The following is a 16528-nucleotide window of genomic DNA, read 5'->3' on the forward strand; positions in this document are numbered from 1 at the left end:
TGCGGCAAGTGGGGGGCCGCGATCGGCCGAACCTGCCGCGTCAGCAGGTAAATAAACTGGCCCGGCCCGCTAGGGTGCTTATCCTGGTGAGCTGCGTGCCGAACGTTGCCGACCCCTGCCATAGATATTACTTGTGCATTTTATTAATGCCAAAGCAACACCAAAATGAGTGTGGGGAAGTGTTATACCCCCTTTGAAAACTGCAGCAGTTCCATGCTAATGGATTTATAAAGAAGAGAGCTTTTCCCACATGTAAAAAAGTGTAGCAACCACACAGAATAGAACAACTATTTGGGGTGAAATTAACAGCTCCAGGCCTTCCATTTGTGGTGCAGTTTACAGTTCCAGACCTCACATTTGTATGCCCACTTTTCCACGTGCATCTAGTTATGCCCACAAATGATGCGTGCACCCAGGCTGCCCAAATGCCTGATGTGTGGGGGTTGTGTGAGGCAGATGATGCTCTTTATCTGCCACAGATGTGCACATAAAAATGCAAATGCAAAGACCAACATGAAGCTGGCTGAAAATGTAGCTCTTAATATTTTCCCTTCCATAAAGTAATTACAGCCAGGCTTGGATGGAAGGAAAATTTCACAGTAAGACATGAAATGAGGGGACAGCTGTTTTTCATGGTGAAGGCCTGTAAATCTAATTTATGAAAGACCACTTCAAAGCCTGTGGAAGTCCATATATATACAGATCTTTACTTGGTGTTCAATACCAACCATTTCTACATTTTCTTTTGTGATTGCTTTGAGTTTCTCCTCCATGCGCTGCAAAGACTGCATCAGTTCATCGTTTCTCTTGGTGAGGCACTTGTTCCTTTCAAGGAGAGGTTTGCATTGTTTTTCAGCTTCTCGAACACGTTTCAACTGTAATAATGAATAATAATGACAGGTTAAAAATGGATTTTCCTTCCTTCGCTATGGGCTCTTGCCTTTTCTCTCCTTCCCAGGTGACTATTGTCCCAACGAAGCCCTGAACAAAAGTATGAAATGGAACTGACAGAATAATATCATCTAACTCTTATATAGCACTTTTCATCCATAGATCTCAAAGCACTGTACAAAGGAGGTCAATATCTTTATCCCCCTTTTACAGGTGGGGAAATTGAGGCACAGAGAGACAACATGACTTGTCCAAGGTCACCCAGCAGGCCAGAAGCAGAGCTGGGAATAGAACCTGTCAACTGTGTCATACTGACTTCCTTACCAAAAGAAAGAGTTGGATTGGTCTTTGAATGGTCCAAGTCATGCTAATAGTAAATATCACATCCATAGCTTGGGCTCTTGATGGACAACAGACCGTATATATATTTGTATAAAACAGTAGGTTTATTTTAATCAAACCATTGCTTAATAGCAATAAGGCATTTTTGTAGGTAGTAGCATGTTCTAATATTCCCATGTCTATTCCTATCCACTTAAATGTCCTCCTTCCTTACAAGATGAGTTCCACTGAATAACACTGGGTTCCTGTTTAAAAAGACAAAACAAAACAATCCTTTCTGGCTGGGAAGGAGGAATTTCAAGTTGCCACATTTTAGGCATGAAGCCCTTTGTCCCTTTTCCATTGTCCTTTGGGTGTTTTCCTTCCATGGCACAGTACTTAGTCATACTGTATTATTTAATAAATACGCCCATTATCTAAGGTCTGTTTACAGTCATTTTCAAAGAAGTGGCATTTTCTCATTAAAAAAGACTTCAGTAATTTAAAAGTTTGATATCCATAAGAGCAAAGTAGGGTGAATGTTAATGGTATAATCTTTTAGAAGCCAAATTTTTGAGAGAGAGACATTCAAATTAATACAAGTAATGCATTTTGCTGTATTACTGAAATGTTGGTAAGACAAAATGTTGGTAAGACATCATTTACAAGTATTAGTTAATTAATACCATAGAGGCACACAAGATATCTATATTAACACATACTAAGTTAATTATGGTTACTGCTTCCATGATGAACGTAATGGAAACAGCTCTGCTTTTAAAAACCTTAATCTTTTACCACAACTGCAGAAATGCTGAGGGTCAAAAAGCACTGATGTTCCCTTTGGCTATGTCTACACTTGCAGATGTAGAGTGCCGAGAGTTAAACCAGCCCTTGGAGACAGCAGCAGGGAAAGCGCTGCTGTGTGTTCACACTGTGCTCCTTGTGACTGTGGAGCATGTCCACATTAGCAGCTCTTGCAACGCCACAGAGAGCAGTGCATTGTGGTAGCTATCCCAGTGTGCAAGTGGCTGCAGCGTGCTTTGGAAAGGATTTGAAATGCTTAATGGGGCAGGCACAATGTCACATGATGCAGGTTTCCCAATCCCATTATTCCATGGGCATCCTACTAGATTGCCAGCTGCTTTTCAAATGGGGGGGGGGAGGGTGTGACAGGGGGTGTGTTGTGTGTATGTGGGGGGAGAGACAGTGTGTCTTTTCGGGGGCAGAGTGTGGCAGCATGCTGTCTTGTAAGTTCAGACAGCGGCAAGGGGAAGGAGGAAACCTGACACCTCCCCCCCTCGTCCCTCCTTCCCCCTCTGTCCCCCCCCCCCCCCCCCGCCACTTCAGCAGGAGCATTCCACCGTAATGGTTTGCTTTGTGTCCCGGAGCAGATAAGCATGCGTGCTGTCAGAAACGGAGCTTTGAAAGGGGATATCCGCGTGCCTGCAGCTGAATTCAAAACAATGACCAGAGTGGCCACTTGACTTCAGGACGTTTCCAGAGGCCAATCACAGCGCAGTAATGCAACACGTCATCCACATTGACACCCTGGCACTCTAGCCGGGGCGCAGAAAGCTTTATGCTTCTTATGGAGGTAGATTACCAGGAGCGCTCCAGCCGCGGGGTCCGGGTGCTCTAAGTGCCTTGCCAGTGTGGACACCTCAGAAGTTAGGGCACCCGGGGCTGATTTAATGCACTACAACTTGCAAGTGTAGACAAGGCCTTAAAGGCATACCTATCCCATTCTAAGAGTCAATCTGATAAAGGAATGAATTTACTGCTGTAGCCTCTAGGGCTAGCCTGCTTGCTTGCCTATATATCTTTTCTTATAGGTTTCTTATTTTCTTATGGTTTTGATTGTTTGTTTTGTTATAATAGGTTTTTAGGTTTATATTAAAGTAGTTTGGCTGTAACGCAAGGGACCCACAGGCCACATTCTGTATGTTGAACTAAGGCAAAGTTAGCACACATATGTCTGGGACCTTTCACCCAGATAGCAAAGTTAGTTTACGTATGTCTGGGACCTTTCACCCAGATAGCAAAGTTAGTTTACGTATGTCTGGGACCTTTCACCCAGATAGCAAAGTTAGTCTATGTATGTCTGGGACCATTCACCCAGATAGCAAAGTTAGCCTACATATATCTGGGACCTTTCACCCAGATAAACAGTTAAGGCATAAGGTCCACATATGGCTGTGGCCTTTAACATAGATAAAGGATGCGTTGAAGCAGGTTGGCATAGGGGGCTTTTCCGAAGTTCATACCCTCTGTAAACAGGTACACCACAAGGAAAGAACCGAAATAACCGTGAGGACAAAAATAACAAATGTAAGAATGATCTAATGTCACTAATATGTATGTATATGTCATCAATACGTACAAACATACCAGCCTATGGAGTAAGTGTACCCCAACATTCACTTAGTGGGTGAGAACACTAAGTTTGGACATAGAAGGAGGGCCTGAGTGCTCAAGCCCTATAAGAGAGGCTGACCCACCTTGCCAAAAAGTGCTAAACTTTTAAGCTTCTGAGGGTTTTTCTAAGTTTTGTGCTTCGGAGCTTGTTCTCTAAGTTTCTGAACTCTTAGTTTATTAGTCTGTTAGTTTAATTTTAAGTTTTAAGTTAGTTAGTTAAGTAAAATTCTAAGGGCTGGTCTACACTTTGGGGGGGGGGAATTGATCTAAGTTACGCAACTTCAGCTATGTGAATAACTGCGGTGTGTCAATGGGAGACGTTCTCCCGTCGATTCCCCTTGTGCTTCTCGTTGAGTACTAGAGTCCACGCTAGAGCGATCGGTGGTTGATTTATCGCATCTATCGTAGACACGATAAATCGACCCCCACTGGATTGATCGCTGCCCGTCGATCCGGCCGGTAGTGTAGACAAGCCCTAAGTTAGCTGCAATAGTTCTTAGCTCTAGCTTCTTCTAAACTCTGCACCTCCCACTGAAGAATTAAGGAACCTGAGGCAAGGCTGGTCCTTTGTCTCTTATCACCAGGTCATCAAGAAAGGGTGTGAGTATATTAATCAAAAGCTTTATAGTATATAATACCATTTAATTACAATTTAATTATAATTCCATTTATCTCAATAAAAGTCTTTAAGACTATATTTGCCTCAGTGTGAGCATCCTGTCATACCCCCGAGGGTCCTTTGCATACACTGTGTAGCCTGATTCTGGGACAGAAACCTTATTATCTTCTGATCAGATTAACTGGCGAGTCTATAACCCATACTATCCAAATTAATAATATTAACCTCCTAAATCAGGCAACACTGTAATCCATTCTGTATAGATCTGCTATTTATACTGTCCTCAACCTGGCTATTTTTATATGCCAAAAAATGTTGAAAAACAGTCTTTGATTTACAGTATACTGACCAGATGCTGCTGTTTGCTCAGGAACCCCTGATACGAAAAGGTCAAGGCAGCGAATACAGAAAGGCCCACCAATTTTGACTGTGATCTCATGTTGGTGTAACTCCATTGAAGTCAATGGTTAATTAGTGAGATCAGAATCACGGCCCTATGAGTCCAATTTATTTATTCTGACACAGTGTCCTTACTGGAGTTCAGGGATCGTGGGCTGTTCATCTGTAGCAGAACTAGAAAAAACATGTCACCAGTGAAAGAGGAAATCCATCTCAGATTGGCTAACAGGGTTACTGTGAAATTTCCTGGTAGGATCCTCAAGAACCCTCTGAACTGTGGCAGATTAAGCTTAGACCCCTATGAACTGTGGACCTGAGCCCTAGACTGGCAGGAGACGTAGAGCCCAACAGAAATTCTAACGTAACCATCATCCACAGAGCCCTCTGAGGAGGCCCCTTGGCTGGGGTGAGTGGGGCCAGGAGATGCAGGAGCTGGATTCATTTGGCAGCTGGGGCTGGCCCTGGCTGCCCCCTATTGCCTCATGGGTTTAAATGTAATAAGCTACCATGTTGTGCTTTATGAGGTGTTTTCTCAGGCATTCCATGATATCCAGAATGGTAGCGTGTTAAATTGAAACACAAGAGACAGCAAATACCAGGAGAGCAGTGAATGTGGTGGACTAAGGTCCAAGGGCCTCATCCCAAGCCACTTGCTATTTGCCTTCAATGGGCTTTGGCTTAGGCCTTGAGGCAGCTGAGCCTACCTGAGTATCACAATGCCATTTCCAACCCCCTTATGCCCAGGCCCTAGAGGTAGTGGGTGGTCACAGCATGAACTTTCTCTGCCTCTAACACCCTTGGAGGCTCCTCTTCTTTCCTTTCCTTACAGCTCCTGGCCTCCCCAATCTGACAGAGACAAGAGCACACACCAGTTCATTTCGTTCATCTACAAGCAGTGTGTTCCTGTCCTCCAACTTTCGGATAGTGGCATTCAGCTCTGCCATCCTCTTCTGATTTCTGCGTAAATCCTGTAAATTGAAAGAAAGAACATCTAGGACCTCTGAAACTGTCCATTGGACAAGAAACAAATGGACTGGAATGCTCACAAAGAAGAGGAACACTCCATCATTTTCTAATTAAATGAAACCCATTTGTAAGGTTAACATTATTTACAATGTCTGTCACAAGTACCTAGATGCTGGGCAAAAGTTAAAACAGCATGGACCTCATTCTGTACTATCCAATGCAGCTTGTGTGGTCATTGACTCATGCAACATGGGTGCAAATGGCATGCCATTCTGTTGGTAGCAGTTTACATTCAGTGTGCACTGGTGTTGATGACTACATAAAGTGCAAGCTCAGATCATTGGTCTGAACTCATTGGCTCAGAAAGCATTAACTGCTCAAAGCAAAGGGAAACATAAACATTTGCAAGGAAGAAACTTGGATAGGTCTAAAACTGAGCCTTGAGGGAGCTTCCTTTGGACTTTGGCAGATATGTCTGAGGAGGAAGATTCATAGGAAGGGGTTTCTAGACTGAGGAACAGAACTGGTTAACATTTTTCCATTGGAACTTTTTTGAATCAAAATTAGATTGTTGATTTAAAATTTTCTCAGAAAGTGCCTGCTTTCCTTGAACATTTTTTCCATGGGATTTTTTTTTTCGGTTTCTGACAGTTTCCAGTTGAAAGTTTTCATTTTTCAGTTGTTGGAATAAAAATTCTCGTTTTGTTTTTTGATTAAAATTTAAAAATTTCTGATGAAAATTTTGACAAAAACTAAAAATGTTTCATTTTTGTAGAAATTTTCCTCAGAAACACTCTCCTCCTTATTTTCTGAACAACTCTATTTAGGAGGATTATTTCAGAAAGAACCTCAGGTTGGAAAGCAAGGAAAACACTGTCATTCTCAACTGCCTTATCTTCTTATACCTGCACAAACGTGTAAGTAAAGAAATAGGCCCTGAATAGTTTAGTCCAACAGACATTTCCTGTGCCAAGAACTATTTCCTGTAATTAGAATTGCCACTAGAAGATACTTCACAGAGTGAGGCTTACCTACTATAGCAACATGAAAATGATGCAGGAATTGGGCAAAATAATTTTGCAACCCAAATAAAGCCCATTGTCTGTATTTTGGATTACATTTAAACCTGCTTACAGGACTGCTACAGTGCTCTGACCCATCTCCTGCTCTTCCTGGGATCTCTCGTTTGGGACTGCTCATGTTACACTCCGCCTCCTTCACTAAGAAGAGCTGTTCATCCAGAGCCTCCTTCTGCAGCTGGAGCTTCTGTACATAGCCTGTCTGGGTCTCCAGTTCTTTCTCCAAGGAAAAGATGATTCTGTCTTTAGCCTTGATTTCATCCATCTGAATTAAGAAATAAAAGCACAATGTTACTGCACAAGCCCCACAGAATGTCAGCACTGCAGGAGTAAGGAGAGATCACCTTACCGTTGTTGTTCACCTAGGGTGATCAGATGCCCTGATTTTATAGGGACAGTCCCAATTTTTGTGTCTTTTTCTTATATTGGCACCTATTACCCCACCACCCCCGTCCCGATTTTTCACACTTGCTGTCTGTCACCCTACGTTCACCGCTGTATCTGCTGTTAAATAGTACACCAAACTCATGGATTACACACTTCCTCAACATCATAAAAAAAAAAATAGTTACCACATCGGATTAGTCAGTCTATGATGAACAAAGGCCATACATTATATGATACAGAAGTACATCTATGCACAAAATATGGACTGATTTTCAAAGATGTCCAAGTCCTTCACCCCCTGCTGATGTACATGAGAGATGCAGGTGCTCACCTTCTCTGAAAATCAGACCAAGAGTTTAGTCTATCACCTTCATCATCATCAAACATGCACAGTCTCTGGAAGACTGAAGCACCAGCCAGAGTGACCACAGTTGATGGTGTTGCACCAGGACCAGTTCAAAGTAATTGTAAAACAACCAAAATGAATATGATTAGGCTAGATTCCCAGCTATGGAGCTATGTTGATTCACACCAGCTGAGGATATGGTCTGTATACTCATTTTGCACAGATGTAAGATCGTCAGCTGGTGTAAATTGACACAGCTTCATTGATTTACATCAGCTGAGGCTCTTCCCCTCTATTTAGTAGACTTGCAGTCTAGGGGCCTCGTTCTCTGCTCCCTGTTGGCAGTGTCATTCTAATGAATGGAGAATCAAGGTCCATAAGTTTCATTAGCTGTATCACTCCTGCCCAATGTTCCAGGCAGATCCAGCACATATTGAAGTGTCTCATCCCTTTAACTAGAATCTGGATGACTGTTGCTGTCCAGGCAGCTACATTGGAAGACTAGAAGAGAAGGGGGTAACTAACGTTTAGAATAAGTTCACTGCATGTAAACCCTGAAAACTTTAAAGATAGGTACGAGCCAGCTAAATGCCATTGAGCCTATGGAAATTCAGTGACTCAGAATTTGTAAAACACCCAGGAAAAAAAAATGGCTGTTAACCTGTGAAAGTTACACGAGTCATTTCCCCAAAAGCAGACTGCTGATTGTGCTGAATTTTGCCCAGAGCCTCAAAGATATTTACCGATCCTGTCACCTTTCATGCATACTGAAATCCTCCCAAAAGTATATTTTCAAATCAATGGGCCAGATGGCACTCAGACACAGAAGCCAAAACCTGGACTGTCCAGGTGAAACCCGGACAGGTGGCAACCCTAGGCCAGATTCTAATCTCTGTTACACACATGTCCATCTGATGCAACCCCATTGATTCCAGTGGAGATACAGTGGATTTACACTGGCATAAATGAGATCAAAGTCTGACCTACTGCATGGCACTTATACAAACAAAAGCTTTAAAAAAGGATTATTTTTTCCGCTTAAAATACCAAATCACTCACAGAATATTCATCCAGGGCTGGGCTGAGTTGATCAGTGTGGCCAACTCTCACAATTTTGTTGAGAGTCTCATGCTATTTACTGTTTATCTTAAAGCCCACATCATGGAGGCATGGCATTGTGTGAGAGTTTGAGCTTCCAGTTAAGAAATAAAAGGAAGATTTTAGTCCTCGGATTACAGAGAAAAGCTTGAAAATATGACACAAGAGTACCATAAAGGCTCCAAAAGGCCAACCAGAAAGAACCCAACATTCAGTATTTTGAAACTCTCACGATTACTAAAACAGTCTCCTGATTTCGGGGGTCTGATTTCCCATTTTTTCTGAATACTGGGTAATGGCAATATTGTGAGTTACACCAGTCTAAGGTCTAGCCCACCGATTTAAAAAAGAAAAAAGAATTAATTTGAATTTTCAAATCACTATTCTTTTGCGCTTACCTGCCAAATCGTGAATTCAACTTTCCAGACCAAATTTGTTGCCGTTGCATGTGGGCATAACTCCTTTGAAGCCAGTGGAGTTGTAGCCACTTGCCCCAGCACTGAATTTGACCTTGTATGTTGTTTTTATAACTGTTGATGACACCATAAAGACTGAAGGAGAGAACTTTGCTCCCCTCCGCTGTTTAAAATCTTTCCATACTATCATTTGTATTAGAAAAGCTGGTAGGTAGCAACTGCAGACAGAGACATAACCACAATGTGCAGTAAGAAATCATGGAATATCTAATACAACTCTTCTCTTATCCTGACACTAATGGATCAAATTCTCGTTTGGGGCATTGCAAATATATATTATTAGCTCAACTAGAATTCCAATTTCCCTTTAGATTAAATTTAATTTATAATAAAAATAAGGGCTGCCAAGTGATTAAAAATTAATTGTGATTAATCGCACGATTAAAAAAATTAATCACAATTAATCATGCAATTAATTGCAGTGTTAAACGATAATAGAATACCATTTATTTAAATATTTTTGGATGTTTTCTACATTTTCAAATATATTGATTTCAATTACAACAGAATAAAAAGCGTACAGAGCTCACTTTGTATTTATTTTTTATTACAAGTATTTGCACTGTAAAAAAACAAAAGAAATAATATTTTTTTCAATTCACCTAATACAAGTACTGTGGTGCAATCTCTTTATCATGAAAGTTGAACTTACAAATGTTGAATTATGTACAAAAAATAACTGCATTCAAAAATAAAACAATGTAAAATTTTAGAGCCTGCAGGTCCACTCTGTCCCACTTCTTATTCATCATTCACTAAGACAAACAAGTTTGTTTATATTTGCAGGAGATAATGCTGCCAGCTTCTTGTTTACAACGTCACCTGAACGTGAGAACAAGAATTTGCACTGTTTTAGCTGGCATCGCAAGATATTTATGTGCCAGATGCATTAAAGATTCATATGTCCCTTCATGCTTCAACCACCATTCCAGTGGACATGCGTCCATGCTGATGACGGGTTCTGTTCAATAACAATCCAAAGCAGTGCAGACCAATGCATGTTCATTTTCATCATCTGAGTCAGATCCCACCATCAGAAGGTTGATTTTCTTTTTTGGTGGTTTGGGTTCTGTAGTTTCCACATCAGAGTGTTGCTCTTTTAAGACTTCTGAAAGCATGCTCCACACCTCGTTCTCTCAGGTTTTGGAAGGCACTTCAGGTTCTTAAACCTTGGTTGGTTAGAAATCTCACATTGGTACCTTCTTTGTGTTTTGTGAAATCTACAGTGAAAGTGTTCTTAAAATGAACATGTGCTGGGTCATCATCTGAGACTGCTATAACATGAAATATATGGCAGAAGGCGGGTAAAACAGAGCAGGGGACATACAATTCTCCCCCCAAGTAGTTCAGTCACAAATTTAATTAATGAATTATTTTTTTTAACGAGCGTCATCAGCACAGAAGCATGTCCTCTGGAATGTGCCCAAAGCATGAAGGGCCATATGATTGTTTAGCATATCTGGCATGTAAACACGTTGCAATGCCAGCTACAAAAGTGCCATGCAAATGCCTGTTCTCACTTTTGGTGACATTGTAAATAAGAAGAGGGCAGCATGATCTCCTGTAAATATAAACAAACTTGTTTGTCTTAGCGGTTGACTGAACAAGAAGTAGGACTGAGTGGACTTGTAGGCTCTGAAGTTTTACATTGTTTTGTTTTTGAGTGCAGTTATGTAACAAAAAAAATCTACATTTGTAAGTTGCACTTTCACGACAAAGAGATTGCACTACAGTACTTGTATGAGGTAAATTGAAAAATACAATTTCTTTTGTTTATCATTTTTACAGTGCAAATATTTGTAATAAAAATAATATACACTTTGATTTCAATTACAACACAGAGTACAATGCATATGAAAATGTAGAAAAACATCCAAAATATTTAAAACATTTCAATTGGTAGTCTATTGTTTAACAGTGCAATTAAAACTGCAATTAATCGCAATTCATTTTTTAAAATCACAATTAATTTTTTTGAGTTAATCATGTGAGTTAACTGCGATAATTGACAGCCGTAATAATAATAATAAATAATAATAATTTTATGGCCAATAATTAAAACTGTAGATATTGTACACAGCTAAGCTAAGGCTTAGGGATCTAAGCTCACCAGTACAGGAGGAGTATCATCTATCTTTCTATCTATCTATCTATCTATCTGAAATAATGAAGTACCTATCGCTGGCATATCTAAGTGCTGCTTAGTGTTGCGCATTTGACTGGTTGCATGGCTTTTTGTTCCCATCTTCTTCTGCAGCACAAGGTTTAGAAACTGATAGAGGGAATTGATGGTCCAGTATTCTGAAGCCAGCACGATAAATCCTCTGATTGTTGAAAATACAAATCTGAGATTTATTAACATGTAGGAAACCTCTTGGAATATCTGGAGGAAACCACAGTGTGGCAAAAACCAGTATTTCCTTTTTGCTTGGGACCTTCACATTGCATGCTGCTGGCTTCTGAAGATTAATTTGATTTTATGTTGCATATGAATTAACAATTATAGATGGACCCCAGCAGCAAAATCTGGATCTAGATTTTCCCCCCAAGTTCTGGGGTGTTTGGATCCAATGGGTCTGTTCAGTCCACTATTAGGTGCCAGACTGTGCCTGGCCTTAGCATTGGTTACTGGGACAATGCTGGTAGAAGAAGGAAAGCACATGAAGCCTTTTCCCTCTGTCAACACACTGGCCAAGAACCAGGAACAGTCAGTCACAGAACTCTGTGTAATGTGCCCAAAAGAGGCTGAGAGGTTTGTAGAGGGGGGCAGCATCAGGACTATGGAGAGGGATCCCCACACACTCCCTTTGCACTGCCTGGCACTCTACTAGGAATTGTGCCTTCTGAGGCATAATCCATCCCAAAGCTGTGCCTTGGGGCTGCACAGCTCCCTACACAGTCCAATGGTTCAATGGCACAAACCAGCCCCAAGGCAGGATCTTGATCATGTCTACAAAGACAGAGACTCATAGAGCTGGGTTGGGATTTCAGGGATGTACAGCTGAGGGCTTTTGTTCAATCCCACTTCTAGCTAAAACACCCAGCACCTGCAGTGCAGGTGGTTTAATTTTGTGTCAGATTGCTAGAAAGACAAAGTCACTGCGGAGAAGAACATCACTACAGTGTTCTTTGTGATAGAGCTACTTCTGCTGCACTGCAAGCTGGGAGGAGAACTCCACTTTCCCCTAAGTAGAATGCTTGAAAAAGAAATGCATGTGGACAAGCAGAGAGGAAATAGAAAGACTAATAGAAAGAGTTAAGCCATGTTTGGGATGCAGAGGAGTTACATCTACTAATCTGGTAAAGCTATAAATCTGCATGTTTTACGGCCTATACTGCACACTGAAATTCTCCTTTAACCCGAGTGCTGGGGACCTGTGTTTTCGGGGAAGGAGGATCTAGGGCCTATTCCTGCTGCTGTGGTGAAGTTTTGAGTGGCCATGGGTACCGCAGAAGCAACTGACGTCTCCTGCTGTAGATGGCAGATATAATATTTATGCAGTGAGTCCGGTGAGAGCCTCCTGCTTCCAAAGCACAGGCCCCTACCACTAGAGCTAAAAGAGAATTCCTGTTAGGAGTATAGGGCCATAGCAGGGAGAAACTCTGATTCCATCCAGAAAGGGCGGCAGTGGTGTGTTGTGCGTGCATGTGTGTGTGTATATCTCTTTATACACACACAAACTACCAATTAGTTACAGAATATACCATTAGCATATTTCCTCCTGGGTTCCAGTAGCCCCGTGAGTAGCTCACAGCAGCAGCTCCCGCCAACTTCATCTCACCTAATTCCAAGAGAGATGTGGTAATTGGGAGTATTTTAATCTGTTTGCAAACTAATTTGCACTGCCTGGGTCTGACTGAACAGGAAACCTATCAGCACTAGAGGCAAATCAAGAAGGCTGTAAGGAGTCACCCCAGCTGTTTGGTGCATAGGGAGATTACTAACCAGTCTGCGAATATCCCTTTCACTCTCCCATTTGATCTTAGAGATGGCTTCCTGATGGGACTGATGCTCACTCCGAAGATCACCCGCCTTGATCTTATCAGCCTGGATCATGTTGGTAAGGGCCTCGTCCACCTGCTTTTTGGCAGATTTTAGTTCAGTAATTTCCTGCAAAAGTTTAAGGCGCTCGGAGTCAAACTGTTTCCTGGCCTCTTCACGAGCCTCAATGGTCAACGCTGTCCTTACTTTGTCACTGCTCCCATCCCGCAAAGCGTACAGTGCTGACTTGAGGCGCTGGATTTCACTGTCTCTGACTTTAACCGTCCGAGTAATTTCCTGCTCATGCTGTTTGATTAGGTTCTCCCGCACTGCCTGCAGTTCTTTCATTTTCTCCTCATGGAGTTTGGCTTTAAGTTCAGTGATCTGCACAGTCTGCTTGCGTTGCTCCAATTCTCTGATCCGCTTAGTTTCTTGAATCTTTTCTCTTTCAAGTTTGCTGACCTACAGGTTGAGAAGAAAAGAAAATCAACTGCCAGAAACATGTTATAAAACATGCCCATCTGAAGTACCCATACACTCCTGCAACTCAGGGCAGGAAGCCACCTGAGATACTCATCGATTCCTGCAGCACCCTTAGTATGACAAAATATGGGCCACATCCAAAAGCACTTACTCAACTTTATCCCGTCTTTACTCAGGCAAAAAGTCTTATTAACTTAATTAGGAGTTTTTCCTCAGTGAGGACTTCAGCATTTGTCCCTACATATTTTTTCTCAACACAAGTACTTCACTGCTGTTCATGAAAACAAATGACTGAAGCCTGTTGCCCATGCAATGACCCTCCCTGCAATAATAGAGCAACCCAATAATCTTCATTAACCTTATCCGACAAACTTGTATGTGCATTTTAGAGCTCGTTAGCAACCCTACAAATCAAACTCACGTGAACATGCAATGAAAGAATGCAACTTGATGAAGAAAGAGATTTCAATAAGAATTGAACGTGACAGGCTTATTATTTACAGTAAGAAGGGAAAGGAAGGATTTAAAAATGATAAAAACCCTTGTGGCAATTTCCTTTAAAAATACCATAAAGAATCAGAGAGTGAGCAAACCTTTTAAAGTGAGAAAGACAAGGAACGATAAAAAAATCAATAATAATAATGATAGTAATTAATAAAATACTACTTCAGTTGAAAGCCCTCCAGGAGACACGGGTGGTGCCTGCTTACAATCATCATTGATTTGAAGGATGGGATATGCTAAAGCTAGAGAATGCCGTATGCAATATGCATTGAAGTGACATGTTTCTCTTCCATTCTGTCCCCAAGTGGTCTCAGATATATTCTCAACCAAAATATATCTTCAAGGGGGAAAAGAATCCTAAAAGTGCAGTTTCACTTCAGTTTCAGGTCACCAAAGTTATTCTGACAAATATTAGTCAGATCCTAAAACTGAGTAGTGTGTTTCTTAGGGCTTCTTAAAAAAAAAATTCAGTGAACAACTTATAGAATCATAGAAGTGTAGGGCTGGAAGGGACCTCGAGGTGTCATCAAGTCCAGCCTCCTGCATTGAGGCTGGACCAACTAAACCTAGACCATCCCTGACAGGTGTCCAACCTGTTCTTTGAACTTCCTGTGATGGGGATTCCACAGCCTCCCTTGGATGCCTATTTCAGAGCTTAACTACCCTTAGAGTTAGAAAGTTTTTCCTAATATCTAACCTAAATTTCCATTGCTGCAGAGTAAGCCCGTTACTACTTGTCCTACTTTCAGTGGACATAGAGAACAATTGATCATTGTCCTCTTTATAACAACCCTTAACATATCTGAAGACTGTTATCACGTCCGCCCATCAGTCTTCTTTTCTCAAGGCTAAACATGCCCAGTTTTTTTAACCTTTCCTCTCAAGTCAGGTTTTCTAAACTTTTTATCATTTTTGTTGCTCTCCTCTGGAATCTCTCCAATTTGTCAACATCTTTCCTAAAGTGTGGTGCCCAGAACTGGACACAGTACTCCCACTGAGGCCTCCCCAGTGCCAGGCAGAGTGGGACAGTTACCTCCCATCCCTTACATACGACCCTCCTGTTAATACACCCCAGAATGGTATTAGCCTTTGTCACAACTGCATCACATTGTTGACTCATATTCAACTTCGTTCTTAGGGCACCAAGCTCTTCAACAGCCCAGGTCAAAGTTGTCAAACTTGGGTGTTTAAAATTAGGCACTAAGCTCTGTATTTAGGCACAAAATACGAGTGCTCTGATTTTCAAAGGGGCTCAGTGCTCACAGCTCTCCCTGACAGCTAACAGCGTACCATAGTGGAGCTACTGTACTACTAGCCTATGGTTACAGTGGAAATAAAGACAGAGAGGGTCAGTGAGAAAATGAAGTGGAAAGCATGAGAGAAACTCACTACTCCTTCAAGTTCCTGGCAGCCAGCCTATGGTTCCTAAGAAGAGAAGCTAATCCCTGCCTGTGTGCTAAGACATCAGTGCCAAGGCTTGAAAAACCGCGGTGCCTGTCCAGGTTCTGAGATCAGCCTGCTGTAAAAGTCTGAGATGCAGGATGAATTTGAAAGAACGACTGTGTCAGTTTCCTTGCTGCTTGCAAATCCTGCCATGTTAAAATGGGTTGCAATTAATGGCTATAAATCTCACTGGAGGGTGAGGGGAGAAACACCCCCAGAGATTATCAGCACTTCAGATAACCCCAAACTGTCTATTAGTTCTTTCATCTTGTTTCTTCTACAACTAAAGAAACTGATTTCCACTCAACTGGCCGATGGGCCTCTGAGATTGCCATTAGCTTTGATATATGGATAAGAAAGCCTTTCATGATAAAAGACCCGATGGAAACTAAAGCACTTGCTATTGTTCAGTTTTGGAAGCTACAAGCAGCCCAGCCTAGGTTTGTTTGCCTGAGGCCATGCTTATTTGTGAAGGAGTCAAAGAATTTCTGTCACAGGCTTCAATTACAATCAACTGGAAAAAAAACCCACCTCACTAAGAGCTGCCCTTTTTAAACTGCTACTGTGGCTCAGTGGCAGATTCAGAGTGCTAGCATGTGGCCAGCATTGGCCATAACCTCAGTATTCGGGGATAAGAAATCAACAACAACTGTAACATGGGACTTCTGTTGTTTGCTGCTCATAAAGAATATCTTGTTAAAACTAAAGAGTGCCACTATCTCACTAGCATCCAAGCTCTCTCCATATAAGGCTTTATAGGACAAAAGCAACACTCTGAATTGCACCTGGCAATGCACTGGACACTCCAGAGCACAGGTGTAATGTCAAGGGCTCCCGACTAGAAGCACGTGTAAGAAAGCAGGAGTACTTGTGGCACCCTAGAGACTAACACATTTATTTGAGCATAAGAAAGCAGGAAGTGATGCAATGGGAAAAAACCCATTTCATTGCAAAGCAACTTCAAAACTTGAAGCTACTTGAAGCTACTCTGATACCTTTCAAAACTTGATGATGTTTCGCCAACCTGAAACCATCTACATCCGAAGAGGTGGGCTGTAGCCCACGAAAGCTTATGCTCTAATAAATTGGTTAGTCTCTAAGGTGCCACAAGTACTC

The 16528-nt window shown here is 41.7% G+C and overlaps 1 protein-coding gene across 2 annotated transcripts in view; it reads right to left on the reverse strand.

The window, feature by feature from the left end:
* Nucleotides 1-16528, reverse strand: part of JAKMIP2 (janus kinase and microtubule interacting protein 2) — a 109848-nt gene that overhangs the window by 29901 nt on the left and 63419 nt on the right. For both annotated transcript variants that reach the window (XM_034779267.1, XM_034779268.1), the window contains exons 3-6: nt 12947-13444; nt 6749-6958; nt 5518-5616; nt 729-875 (exon numbers count right to left, since the gene is read on the reverse strand). In XM_034779267.1, the coding sequence (XP_034635158.1) occupies nt 729-875; nt 5518-5616; nt 6749-6958; nt 12947-13444 (954 nt within the window). The remainder of the gene's footprint in view (nt 1-728; nt 876-5517; nt 5617-6748; nt 6959-12946; nt 13445-16528) is intronic.

This window comes from Trachemys scripta, chromosome 8 (genome assembly GCF_013100865.1).
Source record: "Trachemys scripta elegans isolate TJP31775 chromosome 8, CAS_Tse_1.0, whole genome shotgun sequence".
In the NCBI taxonomy this organism is placed as follows: domain Eukaryota; kingdom Metazoa; phylum Chordata; order Testudines; family Emydidae; genus Trachemys; species Trachemys scripta.